Here is a 17,395-nt window from a genome sequence, read left to right as displayed (position 1 = left end):
TCTCTCCCCGCTCCCTACTTTAGCTAACCCCATACTTGGGTTTCCAGCTTTATGGTGAAGTCTTTGCCACTCTTGTACGTGGCAGGCTGGTTTATCTGAATGGGAAATTTGCATCCAAGCCAGAAGGGGACCTGCTAGTGACAGAGAGAAAGATGCCTACAAGAGTCTCATCACCCTACTACTAATGAGGAAGAGAGTATGACAAATGTACTAGCTAAACACAAATCTGGGCAGAAGAGAAGCTAGAAGAGTAGAAGAGGAGAGTGGAATCTACACACATACAAAAAACGCTGTGAAAATGCTTTTTAAAAAAATGTTTTGAAAAATACATTAAATTTTGCACTGTCTCACTGTCACCATCTAGTGTCACATATATTGCACTTTACAACACATTTAAAACGTTTTATTTGCAGCTGTATATCTGAGTCCAAGGATGAGTAACATAAAGAATAAACAGCAATCACATAGTCTATTGTCTCAGTGAGAGCAGCTGCTACACTTTCTGAATTTTTCAATAACTGCTGAATAAATAAAATGAGGTCAACAACTCCAGCTGATATGTAAAGGATATGCAATAATGGAACAGTAAAAAGTTATTGGAGCCACTCCCTCATGCCTTCTTGCTTTCCAGAAGTATAAATAAGGCTAATAAAAAATCAGGTTGATGGGGGAACAGGACAAAAGGTCTGGGTGATCTTGCAGCTCTTGAAGCTTCATCTCAAAGTGTTTATTTTGCAAATCATTGATCTGATTTTCAAATTTAATGTAACACAGTGCTCACAGTGAATCAAACAGAAATATGCCAAAGTGTGATGAGTTCTGAATGAGTATTCTTTCACTATGGCTATGACCTCAGAAATTAGATAAAGAGGCTTTCGATATAACTCTTTAATCAAAGTATGATCTATTGATTTCCTGATCAGAATATGATCAAAATGGGATGTCAAGTAAACGTGTTTGAATTGTGCATTTTTTGATTCTTGCAGTTGCTCTAACCTTTAGAGCAAGGATGAGAAACCTGCAGTCCTCCAGATGTTGGACTATACCTCTTATCATTCCTGACCATCCTGGCTGAGTTTTATTGGAGTTGGGAGTTAAACTACCCCTGAATTAGAGGGTTACATATTTTAAGTCCTCTCTCAGACAAACTATACTAAATGCAAAACTAGGCACAGTGCTCTGCAACATCCATGAGGCTTTAAGACTGCCACTGCCAGCCAAGCAATCCTGAATAATTTATTTTTCTCCTATTTGACTTAATTTGAAAATCCATAGAAACAAAGTAATCACTTTGTCAAAACTAAAAGGCAGCATTTCCCTTTGACAGTGCTGTGCTAGAACATACATCCTGCCAGAGCATTTGGACCTTGGTGTTTATTAGCTGGCAAGGGCTCGTGGTACATAAAAATGCTAAACAAAACATTAGAGGGCTTAATATCACAGAAATACAAGTTGTCCCAGTAAAAGGGCAGATTCTCAGAATGAAGTACAGTATATGGTCTGATACAAAGTGAGCTTCCTTGAAAATGCAAACGCTACAAAGGAAAATTGTGGAAAAGGGTAGAAGGGAAGTACCGTATTTTTTGCTCCATAACACTCACTTCTTTCCTCCTAGAAAGTAAGGGGAAATGTCTGTGCGTGTTATGGAGCAAATGCCTACGGATGGCGGGGGGATCTGCTGCAGTCATGAGCAGAGGATCCATGGTTCCCCTTCCTTCCCTCCTCCGTGGCTCGCTTTGCTCTGTTTGAAACAGCAAAGCGGGAGAAGAGCCACTGAGTGGGGAGAAGAGAGGGACAGAGAGCCTGGTTACAAAGCACGGATCCACATGGATCCTCAGGATTTTTGCACTGGGTCACCCCAAATTCACCATCAGATCACATAGCATGTCCATGGCTACAGCTTGCACCAACAAAACCACGCACCCACTGTTGCCTGGGGCCGCAGTGGTGCAAAAACATGGTTACAAAGCATGGATCCACATGGATCCTCAGGATTTTTGCATTGGGCTACCCCAAACTCACCGTCAGATCACATGTCTGTGGCCACAGCATGAACCACAAAAATCATACATCCACTGTTTCGTTTAGAATATTTTTTTTCTTGTTTCCCTCCTCTAAAAACTATGTGCGTGTTATGGTCGGGTGCGTGTTATAGAGTGAAAAATACGGTAATTCAGTCACTGAAACCAGAGAAACTGTTGCTATCTTCTGGTGGGATAATGGCATTCAGATGGTGCAATTGAAGATTATTGGTGCTCTTGTGAAACAAACCTTCCTCCAAACTTTTTGCAAAAAGGAAAGTGATGAAGAAATGCGCTGGAAAAACAATTGTTTGATGCAACATTGTCTAACCTCCCCTCAGACAAATCAGAATGAATGTTGAATAAATAGCTGGTGTTGTCTAACCTCCCTGCCATCTTTGTGAAAACCAAATCAGGGTGAATGTTCAATAAAATGGCTGTCTGGAGGTCCCATTGGCCCCAGTCCAATCCTCATCATAGCCAGTAGATATACTTGGTTTCATCACCTCAGTCTAGAAATAGGACTTTGCCTTGTAAAGGAATTTTACAGGGATTCTGGTGAAGCAGAAAGAATTCCACTTCTCTTCCTCTCCCCTCATTGTGCTGAGGTTGCTCAAGCTCAGCTACTATTTACACTAATTGCATTCATGAAGTTAATGTCTAGTCTGGCCCTCAGAAGTTCAAACTACTGTATTACAGAATTTGGCCAGTTCTGCCCCCTCCTGTCTGGTCACCATTGTTCTATTACTGGATTGAAGCTAGGGGCAGGGGGTGGGAGGTGGCGGGGTTGCTCAGCAATCATGAGAGCTCTGAAAACTGTAATATGGACTTGGCATGACACAAATGCATGCATCTCAGCTACATACATTTTTAAAGCACAAAAATAGTTGTGGTCTAACCATAGAGAAGTTGCTGCACTGCACATTTAAACTCTTTGTAGATTAGGAAATAGGAAAGCAAGATAAATATATTTACAGTGGGCTATTGTCTACTGAAAGGGACGCGGGTGGCGCTGTGGATTAAACCACAGAGCCTAGGACTTGCCGATCAGAAGGTTGGCGGTTCGAATCCCCGCAATGGAGTGAGCTCCTGTTGCTTGGTCCCTGCTCCTGCCAACCTAGCAGTTTGAAAGCACATCAAAGTGCAAGTAGATAAATATGTACCGCTCCAGCAGGAAGGTAAACGGCGTTTCCATGCGCTGCTCTGGTTCGCCAGAAGTGGTTTAGTCATGCTGGCCACATGACCCAGAAGCTGTACGCCGGCTCCCTCGGCCAATAAAGCGAGATGAGCACCGCAACCCCAGAGTTGGTCACGACTGGACCTAATGGTCAGGGGTCCCTTTACCTTTACTATTGTCTACTGACAGCTGAAGGTGCTCTACTGTGATCTTAAGGAACATGTGCAACTTACATTTTTATACTACTCGGCCCAGGGGAAAACAATTAGTGAAGTTGTAGCATCTGTCCCCAGACTACAAGACAGTCAGGACACAGTTGTGTGTAGTGAATTGTTGCTTGTCTCCTATTAATTGACTTTTGCCACTTTCAGCTTTACCTGGTTACTTCAACGTTCAGAAGCTGGTACACCTCTGTGTACCAGCTGCTCTTACAATATGTCTGCATGGTACTTATTTCAGTTATTAGATGCACTCACCTGCAGTTCCCATACATGTCAGGGACAGGCAGAATGCTGGCAAGTGTGTACAGGGAGAAGGGGGGCTGGTGTCTGACTCGGGAGAGGGGGCTAATGATTTGTGGGGAACTGTACCAGGCAGGAGGCAACAGTCGGAGGCAGAGGAAGCTTCAGAGCTGAAGGGTGGATCACAGGATGGGTTGGAGGGAAAAGAAGGAGCAAGTCAGGCAAAAAAAGGAACACAGAATAACACACAGGTCACCCTATTTCTTGCGGGGAGGGGGGATTACTTCAGTCAGGCTCTGCCAATAAGCAGGCAGGCACAGTTACTTGTTAACCCCATTATTAATCTAGAATTCACTGTTCCTGGCAAACAATAACCAGCGAGTGCTCAGCATACCAGTGTTAGACAACTACAATAAAGAATAAAGAATAAAACTTCAATTTTATATAGTTTCGGGGATTTCGGACAGAACCAAACATAATGGTCCAGTTGTCCAGTTTCTCTTCATTCTGTGAGGGAAGCAACTTCTACAGAAGTTGAGACAGCATAGGAAGCTTCTCTGTGTTGCCCAAAGAACAAGGAAAATACGTCTCCTTCAGATCTTTGTTTGCATGATATTTAACTTTCCAGCTTCTAACAGGTGTAGAATTCCCAGGCAAGGAAGGCCAAAGGCATTAGAAAGCACAGAACTCTCTGGGAGAAAACCAAGGAGTAAGTAAGTTGGAGGCTGTGTTCTAAAGATAAGCTCATATTCACAAGGAGCCTGGAGACCAATGACAGTCACTGGAAGATTTTTCAGAAGAGGAGAGAAACAAGAGGGAGGTGTGCTAGCATTTATCTGATCTAAGATCTGTTTGTTTTGCTCAACCCCAGCTTGCCATGTATTTAAGGTCAGGGGTGAGCAGTGTGTTCCCAGTGCTGCAAGCAGCAGGTTGGACTCCTGTTCGGCGGCCTCTGGTTTTAACTCAGTGTTGCCGCACCATGGCTTCTCAAAACCTATCTCTGCCACCTCCAGCACCTCTGCTACAGCCACTGTCTGTTCCAGACAGGTTATTGCTGGGCCCTGGGCCCTCCAATTGCCCTCCCCGGATCTTGTCTGCAGGCTGTCGACAGCTCATAGGACATGTCCACAAAGAGATGATCCAGGTAAGAAATAAAATCCTAATTCCTTGTGTGCTCCTACTTCAGCTTCTCCTTAATGCTTTTCCAGCTTTCAAGTATCACCTTGACTATTTATTCATTAGTCTATGGATTAATTTTTTTAATCAAAAGTAATGTTCTTAACTAATACATTTATGGAAAATCATTATTATTTAGCCACAGAATTTCTTGATAACCAGAAGCATGATTTTCTTCCTCTGTGATGGGACTATTATTTCTGGTTATTTCCCCATTTTTAAGAACTTGAGTCCACTGAGCTCATGTGAGTCTCAGGCTTTCCTCTGATCTAGATCCACTAAGCATATATAAAACTTTGAAAACCCAGCTCTTTAAATCTAGACAAACTTCTGCTAATTAGATCTCATGGTGCTTATTCCTCTGTATATCAGTCAGGAAGACAGATATTCCTTTGAGATCAAATACTCAGAAAGGATTGCTAACTATTCATGGGAGTGATCTCAGGCTTAGTAGCAGGCAAATATATCACTAAATTGGAGGCATGTAATTTCTGTGTATAATCTGGCTAAGAGCCATGTTAAGAAATAGGGGAGTTCCACGCTGACCTGCATTTTGAGGCCCATGTGAGAGGACTTGTATATAAATACAGACACCTTCTGTGTTTATGATGCTTGAAATCTGCTCTATCAGAAAACCTACTTAATTATCACCAGGGTGTGTGAGGCTTTAGGATTCAACATTTCCACATGGCTGTTCATAAAGTGAGAGTAATCAATGTATTATATGATGCAAAGAAATAAAGAAGCAAGAGCAGGATCTCAACTGCGGCTGAGTAACTCTACTGTGGGAGTATTCTCTTCCGTAACAGCATTTTGGACTTTGTTCAGCCCTTTCTGGATGTTGTCTTTTGTCCATCATAGTGTATAGAAACTTTTAATGGGTGCCACACTGTTATCTCTTCCTCCTATGAATGCCACTGTCACAATCCACAGACATAAATACACTTGCACTGCCAACCTTGGGAAAGTTTCTTTGAACACTGATTATATTCTCTGTTGCCCTCAGATAATGGATGAGATCAAGCTTGGAATCCAGTATGCATTTCAGACACAGAACCCTCTCACATTGGCTGTCAGTGGCACAGGCCATTGTGCCATGGAAGCAGCCTTCTTGAACATGGTGGAGCAGGGAGACAAAGTGCTCATAGCTATGAATGGATTTTGGGGTGAACGTGCAACTGGCATTGCCAAAAGACTTGGTATGTTTTTTGGAACCTTTTCCTTCAAACCTAGCATTCCTTTATAGTATTATTTATATCGTTTATTCATTGCTTACTGCATAAAATGTTTCAAAGTAACTTAAGAGTTGTAAAACCATACTGAATGCGAAATTTGCAACACCAACCACCACCACTCATGTAAGGGTGAGAATAATGGCTGTATAATATGAAATCCAGTGCAACAGGATGTATTGGGGCTACTGCAATCTGCTGTGCAACCAAGCCACAATAACCTTCTCTGCTACTGCGACTTGTACACCACTATGCAGTGGCGTAGCGTGGGTTGTCAGCACCCGGGGCAAGGCAAGTAATTTGTGCCCCCTAACCCGTGGATTTGCGCCCCCTAACCCTAACCCCCAGATGTTGCGCCCGGTGCGGCTGGGCCCCCCTGCACCCCCCACGCTACGCCACTGCCACTATGGGACTGTAGCTTAACACTAAGTTGAATTCCTCCCAATTTGTTTTTAATAATCAAATGCTTCTTTCCTGCTCCAAGTTTAATCATCATATACTCTGGAGGTTCCCATGGAGCTTGAATGGACTTTGGCAAAGGTGATGTTAATACATGACCCATTTCAAACAGAAGCGTCTGTGGCTCTCTTAACATAACTTGTTGTGAACTGCTACCAAGTGAGAAGTGATTTGCTGTCTTCCCATCAGTCCACCAGGAATGGTACTCCACCCCTAAACCTAAAACTTGCATTCTCATGTGTTGGCTATTTTGGTGGACTTTGTTGAGCTCAATCAGGGGTAGGGAACCTTTTTCACACCAAGGGTCTGATCAAGAGCTGATTCATTCCCTGCAGGTCAGTTTTGACAGATGGGCAGGACCATACACCTCTCAAATCACCTGACGTCTTAATGCCATCAAGTGAAAATGTCAAAGGTGCTCACTGTCATAACCAGTCAGTTGAACCAACAATCCAGAGTCTTCAAACTGTGTCTAGATCAGGGGTGTCAAATTCAAATTCATCGGGGGCCGCATCAGCAGTTTGGTCACCCTCAAAGGGCCGGTTCGAGTTTGAGTGTCTTCAAAGCCCATGACACCTTTAACAGCTGGATTAAGTAATGCAGAGCTTCTGGCTCATGGAACACTACACCTTGATTTCATTTGAATACATATATGAATATAAAAATTGTTTCCTGTTTGGCTTGGTGTTTAAGTTACACAAGATGTGCAGGTTTTAATTTTTCTCATTCCCCAAATTTTAATCGAGCATTTGTTTGGATTTTTTCCCCTTTGCTACCTACCCTAAACCTTTGAGGAGGGCGGGAACTGATGGCCGGACCCTGTAATAACATTGAGGAACAAATTGCATGAAATAAACCAATTCCTTATCAGCGTTTTTCCCATATATAAACCAATATAAACCAATTCCTTATCAGCTTTTTTTCCTTATATAAATTTTTGCAACACGCACCCTGCGGAAGCTGCACCTGACGTTATTTACGTATCGAATTTGCTTTTGAATCGCGAATCCCCAGAGGCAAAGGATGCTGTTCATTGGGCAGCGCGGAAACGCGCCTAAAGAAATAAATAAAGGAAAGCAAAGCAAAAGCACGCTGCCCCAAGTATTCACAGGGCGCGCTCCTGAAACACAAGCGCGCTCTCAGTCTCCCTCTCTCCAACACGCGCGAAGCCGGCTCTGCCCTTTTCCGTGTTCCACCTCACGCAGGCGCGCTGCGCTCCCGCCGGGACTTATTTCACCCCGGCGAGCCCGAAAAGAAGTTGAGAGCAGCGGCGGCAGCCTCCCATATCCAACCCCGCCCTCGCCATGTCAAATAAGTCTCGGCTAGGTAGCTGGAGGAGGGGGAGGTCTGCGCCTGCGCAGAAGGGACCCAAGGCGCCCTGCACGCGCGCCGCAGCCCAAGCTTCCCTCACAGATATATATAGACCAGGCTACACGGGCCACATGACGAGGTCTCGCGGGCCGGATTCGGCCCGCGGGCCTTGTGTCTGACACCCGTGGTCTAGATTGTAATTTCTCCAAACCACTTTTCAAATATAGTTTCAGGGTGCACTGAGGCATACTCAGTCCTTATTAGCCACAATAATGCACACATGTCTCATTCCTTTTCAAGGATCAGCAAAATCCAAACTAGTCAAGTGAAGCCTCTAAAAGCTGCTTAGTCAGGCCCTCTTCTTTTAAATCCAAGGAAACTGAAACCCAGTGAAATTACACTCTATGAGTGATTTTGAGCCAGCCACTATCTGCCAGCCTAACCTACTTCAGAGGGTCATTGTGAGGATAAAATTGAACTACCAATGAGGGAAACCATGTGCATCACTTTGAGCTCCTTGGCAGAAAGGTGGGATATAATAATAATAATAATAATAATAATAATAATAATAATAATAAAAATATAGAATATTTTATCCTACCTTCCCCTAGAAGGGCTTTATTATTATGTAATTGGAATGAATGTTGGTGCTTCCCAGGAGCCTTAGGTACAATTTTGTCCTTTGCTTCTCCTTTAACAAAGTTCAAGTAACATGATTTGTAATCCATTACCTTTTTTAGGAGCAGACGTTCATCAGCTAGTAAAGGCCCCTGGAGAGTGTTTCACTCTAGAAGAAATAGAAAAGGTGAGTTATGTGAGCAAAGTAGCTGAAAGTAGCAGCAAAGAGCATGTTTATTGGGAGAGTTTGTATTCTGAAAGGCAGGATATTATATAGATAATTTAGATACATAAATACAGCTCTGAGTGAAACCTGCAGTCTATGTCTTTCTTATGTAGATGGTTGGGACAACCAGTTCATAGCAATTTAGCCTCCCACCTACTAGGAGAAGATTACTGTTCACCTACTCCTCCCCTGTTTTTTGTCTTGTCTGACTCTTTCCCCCCCTGTTGCCTCTCCTAGGGTTTAGTGACACATGCTCCCTTTTTATTTTTCATCACACATGGAGAATCCTCCACTGGAGTGCTTCAGCCCCTGGATGGCCTTGGAGAACTCTGTCACAGGTCAGTGGGTCATGGAGGTCAAATACTTATTTGCCTCAGAAACAAAGGCCTCAAGGCTGCAGTCTAAGCTGCTTGATTTACCGTGGGCCCACCCATATCTCAGCTTAGTGTGGATTGTGAACCCCTTGTGCCTCCATTAATTCCCCTTGCCCATGTGGCATTCTCCTTCAACTACTGCTGTACCACACTTTCTTTTCCCTAAATCCAAAGGTTCCCTATGCTTAGAAAATCTGAATAAGAGAGCTGTTATCAATTGCTTAAACCAAATGAAAGACACAAGGAGCTCCACATCTACTATATCTTTTGGAAAGTTGTTTGTTTGTTCACTGTGCATTTGGACCTCTCTTAATATAGCATAACTAAGTTTTCTTCTTACTCAAACATCAGTGTTTATTTTTGTTTGTTTGTTTAGAATTAATATTCAATCAACCACAGAAAAAGTACAAGCCTCCATTTTGCTCATTGTGAAACATGGTAACTGGTTGGATAAGGATACTAACATTTACTCTTACATTCTTGTGCACTTCCTGGATACCCACATCTGCCCAGAATGGAAAAGAGAGAGCAGCAGGGGAAGACCAATTGAGTGGGGAGAGAGAGAAACCCAGCCCAGATGCATTCGACCAAGCTCTGCCAACTGGCATCAATGGCTAACAGTGAAATAGCATATGACTTAAAAACAACAGAATGTGTGGTAGTGCACTTGCACACAGAGAAATCTGATCTGGATGACCTGTTTGCAAGTTAAGCCCTGCCTTCCATAGCATGCTAAATCTCTATTCTTTCCTTCCTCGTTTTAGATATAATTGTTTACTACTGGTGGATGCCGTAGCATCACTGGGTGGAGCTCCAATTCTTATGGACCAGCAAGGTGAGCAAGATGTAACAATCTGTCATAGTACCACAAATGTTTACCATTGATGTAGAAATGGTTTGAGGTTCCTAATCAGAATAACTTGCATCTTTCCTTCATCATCACTGGAGAAGGCAGAAAATAGATGTGTGTTTGCTAAGAGAAGAGGAATACAAAAGATAGTATAGGAGATGCTCTCTGGCCTTTGCCACATTCTAGAGGACAAGTAGGTAAATCTGAAACTAGTGTCCAAGCTTCTCCCTAAGTATATGAAAGCCTTCTCCAACTTGGTGTCCTGCAGATGTTCTGGATTACAACTCCCACCAGCAAGAATTGCATCCAAAACATCTGGAGGTCACCAGGTTGGGGAAGTAATTTATGACATTAGTAATAAACAAACAAGTATCTTGCTTAACTTCTCAAATTTTCCTCCCATGGACTACTTGAAAATTGCTGAGGGTCTTGGCAGACCACTTAATCATTTTCATGCCTGTTATAGCAATTGTAATGCACTGTGTTAGGTGCTGTATGATTATTTGTGTTTTTACAGACATGCAATGGAAGCTTGTGGTCCACAGGCCACCATTTGGGAACCATTGCTCTATACATATTGCACTTATATTGGCTTTATTTCATTTTTAATTGTCATGACTTTCCACAAAGAATCCTGATAGTACAGAACTGAACAGGACATCTGCCATAGTGAAGGAACACTTATTAACATTTTTTCTCCCCTGTTGAGCACACAGGAATTGACATCCTCTACTCAGGCTCACAGAAAGTCTTAAATGCACCACCTGGTGCTTCACCCATTTCTTTCAGCCAGAGAGCAAGGTAAGCAAAAAAATATTTGTTTTGGGGAGATGTTATTTCCAACTGGATGTTACGCAAGTCAATGCTTTATAGAAGAGATATGGGAAATGATAGGAGGCTCATTTCCCTCCTAAAGACACTGAGCTGGATCAAAAAATGGATTTCCATGTGCAAAAGGGGTCCTCAGCTAACCAAATAACTGTTTTATACCTTGGCACTAAAGTGTTGTGAGCGAAGAATGAAGCTCATTCAAAAATGCTCTTCAGCTTCTGCAACAGCTTGTTTACACTCTACATAAACTCTACAAATTATCAAAAATGTCATGGTGTTTTCCTACCATTCCATTCTTTGGGTTCAACTCACTGAACTAAGTGAGCCCCACATCTCACAGAATTCAACCTCTGTGCCTTCTTGCAAGCTCCAGGTTCAAGCACCTCATATTATCTACATTTTCCTGCTTGTTTCTAACAAAGGGGCTAAGTGAGGCCACATGGCATCTTCCAGGTTCTGTTCTGGCACTGCCACTCCATTGCTCTTTCACACACACACATTGGCACTATTTAGTCTATGTGGAAACTAAATATGTTGTTGGATTCCAACCCCCATCAACCTCAGCCATCATGGCTAATGGTTAGGGATGATAGAAGCTGAAGTTCAACATCTGAAGAGCCAGTTTCCTCCCCCCACTGACCTGTGCGGTTTACAGCAAATACACTAGGGGTAGGAGGTGCACAAAGAATGTGATTCATTGGTAGATTTCCTTCAGGTGACCAATATTTGCATTTCCATTTTGTCAGGAAGAAGATTTACAGTAGGAAGACGAAACCAATCTCCTTTTATCTGGACATGGAGGAGCTGGCTGAATACTGGGGCTGCAACGATCAGCCAAGAAAGTGAGAGCGAATTCTATGGCTTCTCATTCTCCTCACTTTTAAAGTATTTTCCTGGCCTCCAGAAATGGATTAGGCCCTGGACCATTATTGAGCAGCAGATCTGCACTACCATTCCTTCCCCCAATCTTTCTATCATATAGCTGGGAAAGCAGGTGGGGTAAGAGAAAAGGCTTTGAATGGAAATATGGCAGGGAACAGCTCATTCTCTCACATGCAACTCTTGGGGGGCGAGAGAGACAGAGAGCACACTTGCTGCTTGCTTACAATGAGTGATTCAAAGCACAAAAACAAGCACTGGGCAGCACCTAGTTTGACATAGGCTTCAATTGAGAATATGACAATACTTCCTCGCTTCACTTTCCTGTCACTATTTTGTTTTGGCGTAGGGGGGGTGTTGATAGGTAGGATATATATTGTGAAGCGGTTTCTGATAGATTGGTCCATGCAAATTGAGCATCACCCTTACATGTTGCATGTATCTTTGCAGGTATCATCATACTGCACCCATCAACACGTTTTTCTGTCTGCGAGAAGGCTTGGCAATTCTTGCAGAAAAGGTCAGTCAGTGTGGGAGACTGACAGGCCTACAGGCTGAAGTAGTAGAGAAACAAAGGAAGATACTGAAATCAAGATATGTCTGCTGCTTAGTTAAGAATGGGCATATTAGAGTGGATCCAGATATTATTCAGCAATCATATTCACTGTGACCTCATTAGTAATAAACTTAAAGGTAAAGGTAAAGGGACCCCTGACCATTAGGTCCAGTCGTGACCGACTCTGGGGTTGCAGCGCTCATCTCACTTTATTGGCCGAGGGAGCCGGCGTTTGTCCGCAGACAGCTTCTGGGTCATGTTGTCAGCATGACTAAGCCGCTTCTGTCGAACCAGAGCAGCACACGGAAACGCCGTTTACCTTCCCGCTGGAGTGGTACCTATTTATCTACTTGCACTTTGATGTGCTTTCAAACTACTAGGTGGACAGGAGCAGGGACCAAGCAGCGGGAACTCACCCCGTCGTGGGGATTCGAACTGCCGACCTTCTGATCGGCAAGCCCTAGGCTCTGTGGTTTAACCCACAGCAAAGTCAATGTGTTCCTAAAAGGTGTAGTAGATTAATTTTTGCCGTGAATGTCCATCCAGGACTTCCCAAAATATCTCTCCCCTATATGATTTTCTGGAAGCAATAATGGTTATAACACTTGTGAAATTATGGGGGGGGGGGAGAGGAATGCTGCATAATGTATGAAGCACCTTAGTTCTCATAGAAGGAACTAATATAGAACCAGTATCACCCTTTCTTGACTGGAAGCAGAATAAGGACTACTGAATGCTGATGCCTGCCTGATGCAATCCTAACCCTACTTACTTGATCGTAAGCCCCATTTTATTCAACAGGACTCACTTCTGAATAGACATGGTTAGGTCTGCAGCTTTACTTTCTAAGCAAGCCCTTGGTTTATTCACAACTGGTAAGGAGTATATTACTTTGTATGATGTGGACCCGAAGAAACAAATGAGTGCCATACTAATTTTAAAGTTTTGGATGCTAACTGGTCAGAACTGACAAAGCCAAACTCAATTACAAACCTATCATTTTTAAAGATGAAAGGGTAGTATCCAATTAAATAATTCTGCTAGCACATACACTTTGGGCTGCACAACACAACTTCCTCTCCCTGCTCACCAAATAACATATTTAGGGGGCACATGAGAGAGAGGAAATTCCATTGCACAGTCAAAGGCACTTGTGATAGCAGAACTGTTTAGTTGGATACCACCCACTATGTCCATTCTAATATAATATGCCTGCTATGTAGAGATAGTTGCATTTGAATTAGTTTTATTTTCTACACATGAAAATAAAAGTGCATTTTGTATACAGGGGCTAGAAAATTCCTGGAAGCTTCACAAGGAGAACAGCCTGGACCTGTGTGCAGGGCTACAGAAGTTAGGCCTCCAACTTTTTGTGAAAGAACCGGTAGGATGCAAACCACAATAATTAGCTCCACATTCTGTGCTGAGTAATCACCATTAAGTGAACAAGAGAACTAAGTTGTATGTGTGCTGCTGCATTTTATAGGACCTGCATTGAGATGGATGGAGAAAGGAATAGACAATGACAGTAATTGCAGGCCTGTTGAATATTATATACCGAGGGTAGTGAGGTATGAGAAGGGAACCAGAGATAAGCCAGAGAGACTTTGTTCTAGCAACATTAGTCTATTAACTTAGGCTGGCTCTAAGGCAATAGTGTTTCCACAGCTGAATGTAGTTTGAAAGCACGATAGTTGATCATTTACTGCATGAGCATCTCACTTTTCAGTACCAATCAACATGTAATCAGAAATGATAGGGAAACCAAAATGTACAGGATGGAATGTGAAACATATATGAAGCCAGCTTTTAACACTCAGAAACCATTCTCTCTAGCCTTGCACAGAATCAAGCTCACCACAGACAAATGGTCAGTGAGTGCAGATTCCTAGTGTGAGAAGGTCCCATGCAAGCAAGGAGAGAAATCATTAGGGTGAGGGCATTTCATCCAGGTGGTGCAGCTTGCTAGAAATCCTGGGAAATTGAAGCATTTACATGCATTCAGAAATTACCTGGGTGCCTTTGACTCATTCTCTTTGTTTTTCAGGATGCAAGGCTTCCAACAGTCAACACTGTCTTTGTACCTGAGGGATATGACTGGAAGGAAATCACTGACTACATTATGAAAAGGCATGGGATTGAGATTTCAGGAGGCCTGGGTGCTTCAGCAGGCAAGGTAGATATTGCCTTGGGGCAGGAAATGAGAAATAAACTAAGGTGTTTGAAGACAGGACTGTCTGGTTTTCAACAAAAAGCAAAGCATTTTGTAAATATTTTATTTCTCCACAAACCTGGCTTTTACTACTTTAGCTTTGTGTGTGAAAGCAGATGAATATTCAAACATGTAATCCCCCACCCTAGCCTCTGATGCAGAGGAATTGAAAGAGAAGTGAATCAGTTATTTATACTTCTAATTGGAAATAACCATATTTACATGGTTTCCATGCCATTGAGATGCTGAACTCAATCACTTTCTCATTTAGACTAAGATGAGGGCTGGGCCCTTCTAAGAGAATGAGTTCCAGAACACTTACTCAATTTTTTATATTATCTCATCACTAGGTTCTCCGAATAGGATTGATGGGCTATAACTCCACTAAATACAATGTTGACAGAGTCCTCCATGCTCTGGAAGATGCTCTCCAGCACTGTCTCAAGAACAAGCTATAAGACCTCACCCCATTGTTTTTTACACAGAAGATCCAGAATAGTCAGTGACACTTAAGACATGCAAGGTATCATTGGCACATTCCACATAAAGTGCTTTCCCTTTTCATTATTCCATAATGTACCTATAGTTTACAATTCACAAGAGTAAACTTTGTTTTCCCTGCATGCTATACTGTGCACACTTACTAGTGCTGTTATGCCCTTTGTATTTTTCTTCAACAAATGTGTGCTCCCGTTGTGCAAGTTGTTATATGCTCATAAACTCACACATATGTCTGGATGTATGTAAATAGAAGAGTCTCTGTAGTTTCTGCCTCTCATTTTGCTGTTGAATCATTGTGTGAAAAAGTCTTGCAAGGATAAGGAAAGAAACACAAAGGCTGGAACCAGATGCCAGTTTTCAGAAGAAAAGCCATAACTTACTGTGAAGTGCATGCACTTTCAGTCTGATCAAACAGCTCTTAAACTGTTTTTGAAGAGCTTAAAAAATGAGTACACATGTGCCTCTAGTGTCAATGGTGTGATTATGCCACCTACCAATGTCTGAAAAGGCTACAACATGTACCTAGCCTACTGACAATAGAGTAAATTGGATGAAAGCTGGGAGGGGGGCGGAATCACCCCAAGATATGATTGCATGTTAGCTTTAGACCAAGTTTAAAACAGAAGACCTATCCCTAAGCTACCTGTACAAAGTACAAGATGATAAAGATTAACTCTCCCACCCCATGCTGCTATTAAGAAGTTTGAATACACAACTGATGCCTAGTAGTCTAAGTCATTTACACCTTTGGGACTTTCCCATGAATGTTAAGCTATTGAAAACGAACCAGACACTGTTTGTGTTCTGACCTGAAGTGCACTTTAGAAGAGAATTTTCTTCATTTCATGTTTTGCCAGTTCTCTCTGAATATAGAAAAGCAAAAGGAAGCTGTTCCTCCAAGAGACACTTAACTGCAAAAATTCATCTTCCCAGCCTAATACCTATTTTACTCAGAGGTACTATGTTCATTTGCCTTGATAGAAATGAAAAGCCTACATTTGTAGGTCGTGGAGGTGGAGAGCGCAGCAGTAGCTGCTCTTTCTGCATCTCACTCTCAGTCCTACTTAACTTAGCTGCTGCTGCTAGCTCAACCTCTGGAAAAGATTTTCCTATGACTTCATCCTGATCAAGAACTATAATATGTCTCTCCTCCATTCATTCTACTTTGGATTATACCTGGCAATCAACTCTACACATGCAAAATGCATGTTTACAGAACAGTGTGATTGCATTTTTCTTATCTGTCCTACGAATCCAATTTTCATTCTATTCTAGGAGCATAATTCTTTATAGCAGGCATGCACATCACCACTTGGATCTGGCTGATAAGAAGGGCACTCACTGCTGGATCAGATCACAGGTTCATTCTGTTGCCTATAGCAGCCAGCCAGATGCTTCAAGGAAACCCATCAGCCAGTCATAAAGACATTAGCCTTCTCTGGTTTGTATGTCATGGTAAACCATAGTAAGTTTCTAATGAATGCAACTTTCTGTGTCATTTGCCTCCTCCCTGCTAACCCATATAGCAGGTGGGGGAACTATTAACTCCCATCATCCCTGGCTATCTGTTCCAAGAGTTGACCTAGCACCTGGGGCCAAACGTTCCCCACACCTGAAAGATACCAGCTGTGATCCTTGGCTTGGTGCCATGACTGAATCAAGAACCCTAGTTTGTTTCATTCCAGATTGACTAGAGATAGTGGTTTGATGAGGTTGAAACAAAACTACAATCCCTGATTCAGTCATAATGCTAAGCCAGGGATAATGGTTTGTTCCCTCCATGTACTAGTAGGGAGACAAACAGCACAGAAAGGTGAATTCAGAGGAAACCTTTACCATTGTTTAGCTCCAGTAGCAATTGGTATTCAGATTACTGCCTTACCTGAAACTGGAGGTTCCATTTGCCTGCCATAGGTAGAACCCATTTGTTAGGTCTGTCCTCCATAATATTAATTGCTTTCCAAAAGCAGGGAAATACACAAATATTCCTGCACCCTTCTTCATGACTTACTCCTAGCCTCACAGGGTTGTGAGGATAAAATGGAGAGGACACCTACATACATTACCTTGAGCTCCTCAAGGAAAAGGTGGGCTATAAATGCAATCAATCAAGGCTTATAGTTTAGAAATTGGTAATTCTTACCATGAATTTTTGTTTGGGGATCCAGATGGAGAATATTCCTCTGATAAGGATGACATGCAGAGTCGTATAGTTCTCTGCCTCCTCTCTCAGGGGATAAGCCATCTCCCTCACCAAATCAAGTGGCAGAGCAGACAACACCACACCCCTAAACAAATTCACTCAAATAGGCAATCAACAGAGAAAACATGAGAACAGGAAGGAAAGGATACCCCAGGCCTAGAAAACGCAACTAGTCAAATAAGGGGCACCAAAACCCTAAAAAGCACCAAAGACACACACAAACACACTGATTTGGGACAACCCTCCAAAACCCCTTACTTCCAGCAAAGGAAGTGAGAGGAATGTCCTATCTCTAGACATAGTCCCCC

The 17,395-nt window shown here is 42.6% G+C and overlaps 2 protein-coding genes and 1 long non-coding RNA gene across 3 annotated transcripts in view; 2 read left to right on the top strand and 1 right to left on the bottom strand.

Moving 5' to 3' along the window:
• The window catches only part of LOC310763695 (allantoinase, mitochondrial-like), an 18,586-nt gene extending 17,980 nt beyond the window's left edge, over positions 1-606 (top strand). The window contains exon 12 of the mRNA XM_083616310.1: positions 24-606. Coding sequence (XP_083472436.1) covers positions 24-185 — 162 coding nt within the window. The 3' untranslated portion in view covers positions 186-606. The remainder of the gene's footprint in view (positions 1-23) is intronic.
• Positions 1-17,395, bottom strand: part of LOC310763715 — a 24,754-nt gene extending 7,359 nt beyond the window's left edge. The window contains exons 1-2 of the long non-coding RNA XR_014548774.1: positions 17,028-17,395; positions 8,569-8,624 (exon numbers count right to left, since the gene is read on the bottom strand). This is a non-coding gene — a long non-coding RNA (uncharacterized lncRNA). The remainder of the gene's footprint in view (positions 1-8,568; positions 8,625-17,027) is intronic.
• AGXT (alanine--glyoxylate aminotransferase) lies at positions 4,116-15,136 on the top strand. The gene is made up of 11 exons (XM_083616311.1): positions 4,116-4,803; positions 5,842-6,034; positions 8,578-8,642; positions 8,919-9,019; positions 9,820-9,890; positions 10,622-10,706; positions 11,483-11,578; positions 12,066-12,135; positions 13,460-13,555; positions 14,219-14,347; positions 14,734-15,136. Exons 1-11 carry the CDS (start codon positions 4,537-4,539, stop codon positions 14,839-14,841), a joined length of 1,281 nt encoding a protein of 426 aa, XP_083472437.1. The 5' UTR covers positions 4,116-4,536; the 3' UTR covers positions 14,842-15,136.

This window comes from Podarcis filfolensis (assembly GCF_964270895.1).
Source record: "Podarcis filfolensis genome assembly, chromosome: 5".
Taxonomy (NCBI): domain Eukaryota; kingdom Metazoa; phylum Chordata; class Lepidosauria; order Squamata; family Lacertidae; genus Podarcis; species Podarcis filfolensis.
This window is presented reverse-complemented; position numbering and strand designations above follow the sequence as displayed.

Excerpts from the sequence above, each read along its gene's own strand:
- AGXT (XM_083616311.1), top strand. The coding sequence starts at position 4,537 with ATGTATTTAAGGTCAGGGGTGAGCAGTGTGTTCCCAGTGCTGCAAGCA. Across the intron at positions 9,020-9,819 it reads CTTGGAGAACTCTGTCACAG|ATATAATTGTTTACTACTGG; the intron begins GTCAGTGGGTCA and ends TCCTCGTTTTAG. Across the intron at positions 10,707-11,482 it reads TCTTTCAGCCAGAGAGCAAG|GAAGAAGATTTACAGTAGGA; the intron begins GTAAGCAAAAAA and ends CCATTTTGTCAG.